This window comes from Hyperolius riggenbachi, chromosome 1, assembly GCF_040937935.1.
Source record: "Hyperolius riggenbachi isolate aHypRig1 chromosome 1, aHypRig1.pri, whole genome shotgun sequence".
Taxonomy (NCBI): Eukaryota; Metazoa; Chordata; class Amphibia; order Anura; family Hyperoliidae; genus Hyperolius; species Hyperolius riggenbachi.
Genome location: NC_090646.1, coordinates 174731010 through 174745102, shown reverse-complemented (window position 1 = coordinate 174745102; position 14093 = coordinate 174731010). Strand labels below are relative to the sequence as shown.

The window sequence follows — 14093 nt, the reverse complement described above, 5'->3', positions numbered from 1 at the left end:
GCTCAAGCAAACATGATGGTTTTGTGTAACAACTTTATAACAAAAACTAAACATACCTCATTGCAGCTCTCAATTGCGCCTCTGAAGTCAGACACTTTAAGCTTACACGCAGCAATATTCAAGTTACAGCTTACTGCAATAGGATTTAACTTTGAAATGTTGTCGTCTCCAGTGACATCTTTACAGCTCTCTACGTACCTGAAAATGGTAAAAATAGGACATTAATGTAACAGATTTCGAAAATGAAAAGCAGCGGTCAGATTTACATGTATGGTGTTAACAGGCACAAAAATCTCAGTACCTTAGAGAACGAGGGTCAGCCATATTATGCCAGAAAAAAAACAAAGCACGTATAGAAATAAATCTACTTACATAACACATGTATTGTACTGTCCATGTTTTGATTTCAGTGAATTTTATATGGTTAATGAAGAGAATTTTGTTCCTGTCAGGGGCCATGTCTGTTTCCCATACTGTGAAGCTAAATCTTGATGTCATGATGTGGGAGCATGATCTAGGGGGTGCACGGCTGGGAAATGACGACCGGCTGAGTCGGCCAGATCTCGGAAGGGTCCCAGCTGCTGAAAGGAGCAGCAGAGAAAAATGGTGAGGGACCAGAACAATAGGGGGCTAGGTAGAAGCCTAGGTAACTTAAACATTTTTTACCTAAGTGACCCTTTAAAGCCTCTTTTCTATGAGCAGCTGAAGGAGGTGAATTCACCACCTGTAAGTTGCTCCTGTTCATCGGCTGGGCGCTTGCTGTCGCTCAGGACGGTGGACAGACCTCCCTATGGAGTTGCATCGGTTGCTCTCCTTAGACGTGACATAAGGCAGTTTTTTACCGCTGGGTTATGCCACCGCATGTATTATATTGCCAAACGCTGACATTCGGCAGCCTGCAATTGCAGACGAATGGCGCTTGTAGCCAGGATGCTGAACTGCCCACAAAAAAGCAGTTCAGCCGCCCATAGGAGAAAAAAAAGGCCTTAAAGGGAGAGCAAGCAGAACATTCTATGCTGCAAGCAAAAATAAAGCTATCTGGTGAAGACTACCATGACTACCACCCAGATTTGACCGGGAAAGAAGGCAAGGGATATTTATGCAGACATGAGTGTCAGCAAATCATAATCTATGACTGAGCGGTTTAATGTTTATACACAGCTTTAATCAATGAAAATATTACAGAAATGCCTTCCTCCCAGGAGATACAGGAATGACTGGATTAAAAAGCAATTTAGCGCCATGCACGTCACATATGTATATAGACGTCTCAGAAAGAAAATAGACATATACATATACATACATATACATACATATACATACATACACACACACACTTCTCAGACTATATTTTATCACACAGTCTCTTCAATGTTGGTGCAATCCACCTGTATAGGCACTTTTTAATTTGTTCTGTCTACACTTCCATTAAAACGTTCTCTGCGAGAGACATCACTGAGAGGATCCCTTTCTTTCTTGTTTTGGCACTTAGAGTGCCTTTACAGGTGGATTGCACCAACACTGAAGGGACTCTAAGGGCTCAGCCACACTATAAGCACTTTTCTGAGTGCTTGTGATTCATTAGCACTTTGAGCACTTTTTAAAAATCGCTCCCATTCACTTTCATTAAAATTGCAGTAAAAATTATGCAGAAATTGCCGCGGTTGTGTATGTTTTTATGCATGTGCGGCAATCGCTGCAATTTTTTCCGTGATTTTAATGAAAGTGAATGGAAGTGATTTTTAAATAGTGGTAATCAATCACAAGCGCTTATAGCGTGGCTGAGCCCTTAGAGTGAAGAAACACAGTAAGAGAGGTCTATACACATAAGTGGCCTGCATAGCGCTACAGCCTTTGCTATAAAAAGCAATTTTGTTTTATTTCATTCTTCTGTTTCATCATACCTGAGAGCCTTGTTGTACTTCTTTATTGCCATCTCCCAGTTCTGAGACTTGAATAAATTATTCCCAATGTTCTTGACATCTTCAGCAATACTGACAATTTTTTCAACCTTTCAAGTAGATATGGTGAGAGTCAGTCACTCATGAAGGATTTAAGTTACAGGGGGTTCTTATTTTACACATTTTTAAATTACACACACACACAAAAACAAAACAAAAAATAAAAAAAAACACACACAACATGATCTGTCAGACAAAGCTATTTTGATTGAAACATTAAAATGAGTTATGGTCTGTACACAGCTAGATTAAAGTCATCTGAGGCGGCTCATTACAACTGACTCTGCTGATAATCGGGTGCGTGTACAGCAGCCCCAGACCAGCAAGTGATCGTCAGGTGGAAGTATTCAACTGAGCGACGGCAGATAGCTCCGTTCTTTCCGCCATGTGATGTCACATCTGCCCTAATCTGTTGGCCCGCCTGTATTGAAACAGAATGTGTTGTAAAGCCTGCATGCTAACTATACATCTGTACAGCCTTGGCCCAGCAATGTTGCCTGTGGAATCGGATCCCGATCCCCATCGGGCGACAACCATCTGGCAGGAGTACAGGCCTTTATGCAATTGTAAGGATGACAAAATGTGAGGAGTTGTAAAGGTAACCTAAAATGAGAGGTATCCAGAGGCTGCCATTGTCATTCCCTTACAATGCTGGTTGCCTGACTTCTGTGCTGATGCTCTACCTCTTATACTTACAGTCACTGGCCCAAAAGGAGCATGCAGAGCAGATGATATGACTCTGCTCTGACTACACTGACTACATGCTTGTTGCAGGTGTGTGACACAAACAACTAAAACTTAAAGCTCAGCATGACAGCCAGGCAACCAACATTGTTTATAAGGGAATGGAAATGGCAGCCTCTGGATTACTCTCAGGGCCCTTTCACACAGGCAGTTGAACTGTGTGTTCACTAAGCAGTTACCAAGCAGCAATGAGCAGTTACCAGGCAGCAGCAAGCAGTTGTGAGAGGTTGACGCGCATTTCACTGCCTATCAACAGTCCTTGTGAAAGGGCCCTCACTTCAGGTTTCCTATAAGGTAGAAGCTCTGAATGCGTTTTCTCCCATACCACTCCAGTTCTATATTTAAAACGTTTCAGGCTAGGTTCACAGGGGTAAGTTGCATAATGCATTATGTTACAAGGAATGTGAATTGTAATGGAGACTGGACACAGACTTTAACACAAAGCCTGCATGCAGCAAGTTAGAATAACATGATCCGTTACAACACAGTACTGTGAACAGGCCCATAGCATTGTATGGGCAGTGAGTTGACATGCAGAATTATTCTGCTACGCAACTGAGCACTGTGATATAGGCCTGAGAGATATGATGCTCTATACAAATTCTCTGAGATTGCAGTACAGTACTTTGCACCGTTTCTGAGATTTAGTACTCCGCTAACATTTGGCCTGCACCTTCCTTATGTGCAGCTATACTCACCAGAAAACATTTTATTTCTAGTCCCATCATTTCATTCTGCAAGACTCTGAAGCGACAAGTTATTTTTTTCTACTAGTTTGCTTAAGTAGTGAAATGCTGCATTCCCGCGGCAAATCGAGGGGTTTAGACCCCCCAAATCCCGGGGCAAACATCCACGACTTTCAAAGTCGTGGATTTTGCTGCCCGGGGGAGGCAGAGCTTTGAGCTGTAGCTCTGCCTCACTGAAGTCAATCTGCCCACGGATCTCCGCCTCTCCCGACCCCTCTCTGTGAAGGAAGATTGAGAGGGCCGGGGAGAGGCAGCAATAAACTTCATTAGAGGCAGAGCTACAGCCCCTCGTTTTGCCTTTGGGAGGCGGCGTTTCACCTCTTCTTATACTTCTTAAGCAAACTAGCAGTTAAAAATAAACTATTCTCACTTCAGACTCTCTTTAGGTTTGGTCATAGTCATACATGTGGAACACAAAGCACCACAGTTGACATTGTTAGGATGGAGATGTAGTGTATAAATCATGTGCCAAGAGTACAACCCCAGCATAGAGAGCTTCCTGCAAATAAATACCTTAGCAAGTAAAAAAAAAATAAAAAAAATGCAAGCACTGTGTATGAATGGTTGATTGTAGTGTAGCACTTACATCGTTTAATTCAACATCAGAGTCCTCTGGGAAATCGGGGTGAACATCACCAGAGCCATCCACCGGAGCCACCCATTCATCTCCATCCCTGGCTTCACCACAATCTGCTATAAAACACAGCTGCAGAACAAAATGTGAACAAGATTAACACAAAGCCTAAGCTTTATTCACATCAAAACAGGACAGCTAAAGCCAAAATGCTGAAATTCTGATCACATAATACACCATCCAGTGTTCTCCCCAGAATTTTTTTCCAGCCGGGTGGCATGAAAAAGTGGCCGGGTGGCATTAAAAAGTAGCCGGGTGGGCGAGATGAAAATGCAGGGCAACTCTGCTTACAGCATAGGAGGAGGTGAGGAGGCGAGCCGATGACAGCCGGGTGGTCACCAAATCTAGCTGGGTGGAGAACCCGGCTAAAAGAGCCTGGGGAGAACACTGCCATCACACAATGGCAACACTTTTTAGTGTTTAATTGCTAAGTGCTGAATATTTTTTTTTTTTTTGAGAAGATAAAAAATAAATCACCTAGAAGAAAACTTTATTAAACGGGTCATTTTTTCAAATGTAAGAATCTAAGATCTAAATTATTAAAAAGGGTGATCAATGTGAGGTGACCCAATTGATGTTAACGTATTAGTGGACCTGAACTCTTGCACAGGACAGAAGGAAAACAGAGACATGCACCCTGTATATATTTAGAGAGTTTTGTTTAAATCCCTCTCATCTGTGACTAATCACAAGTTGTAATTTGATCTCTGTGTCACCTGACTGCCACGACAGATAAGCTTAATTGAAAGCACAGGATGTTAATAAGTCTGCTTCCATGAAATCAGGAAGTAAAAACCACTAGATTTATTGCATGATTTGTATCAGCTCTAACAAAATGTTTATCTTTAAAGGGAACCTAAACTGAGAGGGATATGGATGTTTCCTTTTAAACAATACCAGTTGCTGGTCAGTCCTCCTGATCTCTCTGCTGCAATAGTGGCTGAATCACACACCTGAAACAAGCATGCAACTAATCTAGTCTGACTTCAGTCAGAGCACCTGATCTGCATGCTTGTTCATGGGGCTGAGGCTGAAAGTATTAGAGACATAGGATCAGCAGGAGAGTCAGGCAACCAGTATTATTTTAAAAGAATACATACATGTCCTCAGTTTAGGTTCCCTTTTGAAGGTTATTATGATGTTGCCTATCTATTAGAGCAGAGAGGAAGTTCTGAGTTTATATCCACTTTGAAACACAACTTGTGACCAGTAAAAACAAGTCAATGATCTAATGAGGACAAGTTATATCAGGCTGGCAAACTGCATTATATATGTCACAGGAGCCCTACAGTGTAGCCCCACCCCTGTGAGAAACAGGGCCACTGCCCTTCTGTATCCCAGCACTGGGAATACAGGAAAGGACGCAGCCATGTGCCAGAGTCTGGCCTATACAGGGCTCCAGAGTCACACCACTTTATATTTCGTCCTCAGAGGATGGAGCTGTTTTCAGTGATCACCAGAAGTGCGCTTTAAATCAGTCTGAAACTCTGCCCTAATCACATGCAATCATAACGCCCTTCCCTTCAGGACTTGTGACTATCCACTGTTTGCACAATTTGTGTACCTGCTGTAATATCCATCCTTGATCTTTATTCATATGACTCAGTGGCGTAGCAATAGGGGTTGCAAAGGTCTCGACCACACCGGGGCCCTTGGACCAGAGAGGCCCCGTAGGGCCCTCCCTCAACCGCAGTATTAGCTGTTTATTGGTCCTGTGCTGGTAATAATCACTTCTATAGATGCTTTGAATAGTAGTAATAATTAACAAGCTGTCCCCATCCCCTGCTTGCACACTTTGGTTGTCCATGGCAGGTTTTGGTGCGCTGTATCATTTGTTATGTATACAGTGCAGGAGGGCAATGCAAAACTTGCACTGGGGACCATGGCTCCTTAGCTACACCACTGATATGACTGTATATCAGGTGTAAGCGTTGCTCTGTGCCAGCAGCCCTGTTCATATGACTGTTCCTCCAGCTTCATGACCAAAACCAGTAACTTGCGGAAAGCATCAATCATTTATCAGATAAAGTACATCTTTCAAAAAAAACTGACAACAGTGAGGATCTGCAGGGGGGGGGGGGGGGGGGGGGAGGCACAATGGAGTTGGAAAAGTCTAGACATATTGACTGGCTGCTGTGCAAAAAAAAAAAAAAAAAAAAAGCCAGGAGAGACTCATTTCTTTGGGGACAAAATCATAAATTAGATTATCGATCAGGGAATCAGTTAGGGGCAGATTTATTTTTTTCTAAATACTGGTAAACATATTCTGTGCAATGAAGCCTATGAGAAGATAAAAGCAAGAATGTCATTCAGTGAAATAAATGTCCAGCTATTTGCAGAAGTTACAATAGTCAGAATACATTTTCAAATTAGTTATATTAACAGTATAAAATGTAAAAAAGGAAATATGACATGCAGCTTACCTTTTTAGGTTTTTCTTCCTGAACTTCGACGTTCTCCAGCAATTTCACAATGCCATAACCTTTAAGCACTTGTCCGAATACCACATGCTTGCCATCCAGATGAGGTGTGGGAACAGTTGTGATGAAGAACTGCGAGCCGTTTGTGTTTGGTCCGGCATTCGCCATACTGAGCAGGCCATCTCGATCATGCTGAAGAGATAAAACACAGTCACCATACAAACCACCCCAACCCTGGTTTACCCTCACAATGACAACCAGGCTTTCAGTTTTGTTGTTGCTTTTAATTGCCTTTCAGGGGAATAAAGAGGACTCTAAGGCTACTTTCACACCATACATTGTGCATTTCAATAGGATTGCACCGGTGATGAAAAAGGAGTGCGAAGCAACATACAGTACATTTACATATGTTTCACTGCCATTGCAAACGCACAGCATGCTGCGCGTTATTCCAACAAAACTGCTGCACCGCACTGGTTCACAGATGTGAACGCACCAAATCTAATTGCACCGTGTTGCGATGTGATTATATTGTTTGCTGCAACAGAAAGCAAGGGATGCAGTTTGAAAGAAGCCTAATGCTGGCAACACAGAGTCACACAGGAAGACACGATCAACGCATCTATGCAAAAAAAAATAATAAAAAAAAAAATTAAAAAATCATCAAACCAACGGTCAATTGATTGCAAACATTGTAATCAAATGTGATGATTTTATGAAGTGAGAGTACTGGAAAATGTTGACCAATTTTATTAAACGTGGACACACAAAATACAATTATATATGTTTTCAGTTCGAAAAAGTAAAAAAAAATATTTTCCGATTGGTAGTAATTTGTCATTCAAATGCTAAGAATTACAACTTGCATGCAAATTTAAGACACATTTTATGAAGCTTGGAAAAGGGCCACATGACTGCATCTCCTGAGGCTCAGGCCAATTCCATTCCAATGAATGGGAGAATTCACTCGTGTTTTTGGATGAGGTGTAATTTTATATTTTGGCCTCTAGATGTCCTCCCAATTTATATTCCTGGTACTGTGAACTGTACATGGGAATAATGTGTGCATGTTTTTACTTTTAATGACCACCGGCATCTCATTGATGCTGGTGATCATTGATCACAGCCACTTTGATTAGTGAATGGCAACATGCGCTTCCATTCACTGATCAGTGTAATAACAGGCGCTGCCGTAAATGCATGTGGGAGCATTGGGCAGCAGCAATCGCAGCAGGGTACGTGTATCTCTGCGCCCCTGGAGCTAAGATAAAGTCTCAGGGGGCGTAGATATACTGTTGCATTTTTATTAAATGGTTAAACCATACACGGGGATTACGTAACCAGATGCACCACGGAGCCAACACAATGAAGTTAATGCGCCAATTGTGGTATTACTGCAGCACTTGTATGCTGCTGTAACTTGCATTATAACGCAATCTGCATACCATGAATGCACCCCGAGAGGCTATAACAGGATATGGTATTTGGCACGCTAAATGAGGCATACTACAGCTGATATGTTGAATATAAAGAAAAAACAAAAACTTTATGTGCGCAGTACTACATTGTAGCTGGGCAGAAAACTGATGAATACACTGTAAATTTCTATCCTAATTATATATGTTACATTAGGGCCACATACACACATCAGACCATAGTCTTTTGAAAATGAAAGATCACAGACCAACTTTACCCCCCTTCCATGTAGAATGAGAGCCATACATTCACAGTCTTTTCTATGGAGCTGAACTCCCCATCAGAAAAAAATCTTTGCAAGATGCTGCACACACAGATGCTGTACAGACACAAAAGATCAGTATCTGCAAAAGATCTGTTCCTGCCAAAGATCCGTTCCTGCAAATTGCATTCATAGTCGATGAGATCTGCAGATCATCATACACATCTTATTTAACTGACATTCATCTGCAGATCAGACAATCATCTGCAGATCTGAAAATCCATCCTGGTGGATCTGATCTGCAGATGAATGTCTGTTTAACAAGGTGTGTATGAGGATCTGCAGATATCATAGACTATGAATGCATTTTACAGGAACGGATTTTTTGCAGGAATAGATTTTTTGCAGATACTGATCTTTTGAATGTCTACAGCATCTTTGTGTGCAGCATCTTGCACAGATTTCTGTCTGATGGGGGAGTTCAGCTCCATAGAATAGACTGTGTAGGTATGGCTCTCATACTACATGGAAGGGGGTAAAATTGGTCTGTGATCTTTCATTTTCCAAAGACTATGGTCTGATGTGTGTATGAGCCTTTAAAGCGGACCCAAACCAAACTTATTTAATTCAAAATATTTAGTTGCACCACTCTGACACTTACAAAGATAAAGTAAACACTCCTTCAAGCCTATGAGAATTTCAGTGCATGCTTTTCACCCTTCTCTTTTCATAACTAGGGGTATACAGGTGGCAGCCATTAGCAATTCCTCCTTTGCTGGACACCTCCTACTCCACCAGTCTGCCGGATTCTGTCCCGGCAATATGAAAGGAAGGGAGGGGTTTCTCCAATAAATGTGAAATACTTTATATTGTCAACATGCAGCTGAAAAAAGCTGCTATTATTATAATTTAGAAAATAGATTTTATTTCTGAAATCTTGTATTTTTAATTTGGGTCCACTTTAAAGAGACTCTGAAGCGAGAATAAATCTCATGTGTGCCCCTGCTAAAACGCCGCTATCCCGTGGCTAAACGGGGGTCCCTTCACCCCCAAACCCACCCCTGCAAGACTTGGTCGCAAGTTGGTCGTAAATTATCTTCTTCCTGGAGGCAGAGCTAACGGCTGCAGCCCTGCCTCCAGTCGCGTCTATCAGACGCGCATCGCCGCCTCTCCCCCGCCCCTCTCAGTGAAGGAAGACTGAGAGGGGCGGGGGAGAGGCAGAGATACGCGTCTGACAGACGCGCGTGGGGCAGGGCTGCAGCGGTTAGCCCTGCCCCAAACAGGAAGCGCTCCCCCGCTGCACCGAGGGGATTTGGGGGATCAGGGACCCCCGTTAAGCCGCGGGATAGCGGTGTTTTAGCAGGGGCACACATGCCCCTGCTAACTATGAGGTCTGAAGCGAGATTTATTCTCGCTTCAGACTCTCTTTAAAGGTAAAAAAAAAAAAAAAAAAAAAAAAGAAGGATTATAAATACCTTATAATGGAAGTTTTCATCTTCAAACTTCTCCCCATATATACTTTCACCACCAGTTCCATTTTGGTTTGAAAAGTCTCCACCCTGAATCATGAACTTCTTAATAACTAGAAAAGTTTGAAAGGAAATAAAAAAATCATGCAGGTCCTGTGAGAAAAAGACCCCTAGTGGTGAAGCATTCTGTAAGTGTCTGAGAAGCTAGAATGACTACCGGTACTTACTTCTGTGGAAAGGACATCCTTTAAAATGCAGAGGTTTTCCCGTTGTGTTTCCTATGCCTTTCTCCCCAGTGCACAGTGCTCGGAAATTCTCAGCCGTTTTAGGGACCACATCCGCAAATAATTCAAACACCACACGGCCAACTGGTAATACAGTAGATTACAACTTAAGTCAGAATTTTTGCATGGTGATAAGCATGATAAAAGGTCAGAGAACATTTTACGGTGGCCATACATCAGGCGACTTGGCGGCCGATCGACCATCCGATTTGATTATTATAATCGAATGACTGTGGCCGCCAAGTTCATGCCCAATCGACTAGGACATGCTGCAAGATGTAGGGCCGACTTACAGCAGTAATGGCGAGCGATATCGGGAATATCGGCGAACACCCCCCACCCAATGTGTAATGTGCTCTCGACCGAATTTACCATGCAGCATCATTACGTATGGAGATCACAATGGGCTCTATTCACTAAGCATTACCACATTCGGTATTGCTGAAATCAGATTATTTTACCAATCAACTTCTATAATTACATTTCATTAAACCTTACCGCACAGAAAATAATATTACCGATTAGTAAGGTAAATTACCGACTTGTGCAGTAAACTTTGTATAACTTTGTTCTATGTGTATAACCCTATGTATGTCATCCTTGTATCATTGTATATATTTATTGTCCAGCGCTGCGTAATATGTTGGCGCTTTATAAATACAATAAATAATAATAATAATAATAGGCAGATTTAAAATGACTGTGATACTCAGCTCCTTCTAGACATTTACTGGTGTGTTTACAAACATGGTGGTGAAGTCAAGAGAAGAGGCGATTTCTCTTCACAGAAAGGGCAAAGGCAATAAGAATATTGCAAAGATGTTAAACATACCAAGAGACACCATTCGCACATTCAAGGCAAAGGGCACTGTTGAAACGCTACCTGGTCGTGGCAGAAATATGCTGACTTTGAATGCTGTGCGCTACCTAAAGCGCAAAGTGGAGAAAAGTCCCCGTGTGACTGCTGAGGAACTGGAAAAAGATTTGTCAGATGCGGGTACTGAAGTTTCAGATCAGACAATAAGGGGCACACTGCGTAAAGAAGGCCTCCATGCCAAAACTCCCAGGCACCCCCTTGCTGTCTCCAAAGAATAAGAAGAGTTGACTGCAGTATGTCAAAAGTCATGTGGACAAACCACAAACGTTTTGGGATAGTGTTCTGTGGACTGATGAAACAAAATTAGAACTGTTTGGGCCCATGGATCAACGCTATGTTTGGAGGAGGAAGAACAAGGCCTATGAAGAAAAGAACACCTTGCCTACTGTGAAGCATGGCAGGGGGTCAATCATGCTTTGGGGCTGTTTTGCTTCTGCAGGTACAGGGAAGCTTCAGCGTGTGCAAGGTACCATGAATTGTCTTTAGTACCAGGAGATATTGGATGAAAATGTGATGCAGTCCGTCACAAACCTGAAGCTTGAGAGACGTTGGACCTTTCAACAGGACAATGATCCCAAGCATACCTCCAAGTCCACTAGAGCATGGTTGCAGATTAAAGGCTGGAACATTTTGGAGTGGCCATCGCATTCACCAGACTTAAATCCGATTGAGAACCTCTGGTGGGACTTAAAGAAAGCAGTTGCAGCGCGCAAGCCTAAGAATGTGACTGAACTGGAGGCTTTTGCCCATGAAGAATGGGCGAAGATACCCGTAGATCGCTGCAAGACACTTGTGTCAAGCTATGCTTCACGTTTAAAAGCTGTTATAACTGGAAAAGGATGTTGTACTAAGAATGAATGTCACTTGGGGGTTGAATAAAACTGATAATGATGTGAGCACAGAAAAGACATTTGTGGTTATTTCATTATAAATGTTATATTTGTCTGACTTACAAGTGCCTTTTTGACTTATGACTGAAATGATCAAAATCAATGTCAAACTGGCCAAAACACTATTTCAGTGGGGGTTGAATAATTTTGAACACAACTGTATTTGGCTGCATAAGTGTCAATCACACACCTGAAACAAGCATGCAGTTAATCTTGTCAGATGTGACAATGTCAGAAACACCTTATCTGCGGCATGCTTGTTCAGGGTATATGGCTAAAGGCAGAGGATCAGTAGGACAGCCAGGCACCTGGTACTGTTTAAAAGGAAATAAATATGGCAGCCTCCATATTCCTCTCGCTTCAGTTGTACTTTAACTCTACCAGCTGCATGCTTGTTCCAAGTGTGTGACAAAATATTTTAATTCTTTAAAACGGAACTGTAATTTTACTATAAACAAAGATTCACTTACCTGGGGCTTCCCCAAGCCCCCAGCAGCCGTACTGTCCGGCGCCTGTCCTGCCCGAGCCTCCGTTCTCTCGCCGTGGCTAAGCTTCTTCACCACTGACTTGTAAGTCAACGGCACGCCCCGGGCTAAGCGAAGCTTTCTCCGCATTCCAACCAGCAATATCATCCTGCGCCAATAGCAGGCTGCTATTGCGGGCTTCAACGTGACGAAAGCTTCGCGTAGCCCAGGGCGCACACAGACGCAGTTGCCGTCGACTTACAAGTTGGCAGTAACACAGAGGCACGGGCAGGACCGGCGAGGGCACAGGACAGCTGGTGGGGGCTTGGGGGGGGGGGGGGGAAGTCCCAGATAAGTGAAACTGTTTGTTTACAGCGAAATTACAGTTCTGCTTTAAATTGTAAACTTGGAAGGGCAGGGCTTTCTCATAATTTTGTGTCTTGGACGTTGCTATACATGTATTCATCATGTTGCATTTGTTACTGTAGTAACTGTCTATCAAACCATTGTCTGCATTTTGTGAATACCATTGTATGTATTTTGTAGCACAAAAGGGTGAGCTCACAGAACATCACAATCATGTAGGCTGACCAGCTTACAATCTAAGGAAAAGTAAGGTAAGATGCCAGTGTGTAAAACTAATGGCAACACTAAAATATAGCTACAGTTACAGATTGCCCAGCAAGCTCATTGTGAACAAGTTCTCCTAGGAGTGTGTACAGTATAGCCTGGAGAAAAGATGCAGGACTATGCACGGCCTGATCCCGTGTAGTCAGGATGACTGGACAGCTCCGAGCAGGAAACAGGCGCACACTGCATGCTGGCTACCCCTGGATCCATCACCTCCTCCTCATCATCATCCCAGCCACACACGGGAAGCACTAGCCGAGCATGGTACTCCAGGCTGCGCACTGCATGCTGGGAGTTCTGTGTGTGACCTCTCCGCCGCTATTACGGCTCACACAAAACTCGGCCACTCACCTTTCTCCCCTCCCACTTCTATATCAAAGAACACCCGCGGATTGTCGGGGTTGGACGGCCTGTTACTCGGGGTCGGGTTAGACATATTTCTCCGGCGTGCACTGCACAATATCTAAGCACCGGCTTCCAGCACCTGAGCACACTTCCGCTGCGGCCTGGGCGGGGCTTCCGCTTCCATAGGCCCCGCCCACCCAACTTTCCTCAATACTGGGAAGTTGCATCTGACAGAGGCTGAAGAGCGTGTCTTCTGCTCCGCATCTATTGTCTGTCATGTCGTCCAGCCCTATACCTTCCCTCTACCCACAGCTTCCAGCATTCACACCACGACTTTCTTTCTCTACACCGACTACATTCCGCCTCCTGCACTGAGCTCCCTAATAACCAGGACTGCATCCAGCAGACAACACTGAGCTGCATCCAGCATGTACACTCTGACCTCCTCTACACTGAGCTGCATCTAGCTCAGCCTTTCTCAACCTTTTTACTCTGGAGGAACCCTGCAAATAACTTTTGGATCTCAAGGAACCCCTGCAAAGAATTTTTTGATCTTGAGGAACCCCTGCATTTATTTTGCAGGAGGCATGATCTTTAAAAGTATGTGTGGCTGTTTATTTCACTACCACCTATTATACTGCCACTCATTATACTGTCTCCTGAGCCCCCAATTTAGTGCTACTTGTTACAGTACCACCTATTATAGTGTGCTCTATCAGAGCCGGGACAAGGTCCTATAGCACCCAAGGCTGAGAGACCAAAGTGCGCCCCTCCATCCCTTCCACCCCAGCCGTCACAGACTGATTGTTATTAGACTAAGAGTTGCCCCATGGCCCCCAACCCCTAATCTCTAGTTATCTTGCTTGCAGTTACTGTCATGCATCCCCTTTTCTTATTTCTCTCTGCTTCAAACACAATAGGAGAATGATAGCTGTGTATGTTGTACACTGT

The 14093-nt window shown here is 43.4% G+C and overlaps 1 protein-coding gene across 1 annotated transcript in view; it reads right to left on the bottom strand.

Annotated features, from left to right (window-relative positions):
• Positions 1-13317, bottom strand: part of PPID (peptidylprolyl isomerase D) — a 28027-nt gene extending 14710 nt beyond the window's left edge. Inside the window, exons 1-7 of the mRNA XM_068278861.1 lie at positions 13149-13317; positions 9880-10020; positions 9659-9765; positions 6509-6697; positions 4038-4157; positions 1905-2011; positions 57-198 (exon numbers count right to left, since the gene is read on the bottom strand). Coding sequence (XP_068134962.1) covers positions 57-198; positions 1905-2011; positions 4038-4157; positions 6509-6697; positions 9659-9765; positions 9880-10020; positions 13149-13233 — 891 coding nt within the window. The 5' untranslated portion in view covers positions 13234-13317. The remainder of the gene's footprint in view (positions 1-56; positions 199-1904; positions 2012-4037; positions 4158-6508; positions 6698-9658; positions 9766-9879; positions 10021-13148) is intronic.
• Positions 13318-14093: the final 776 nt, after the last annotated feature.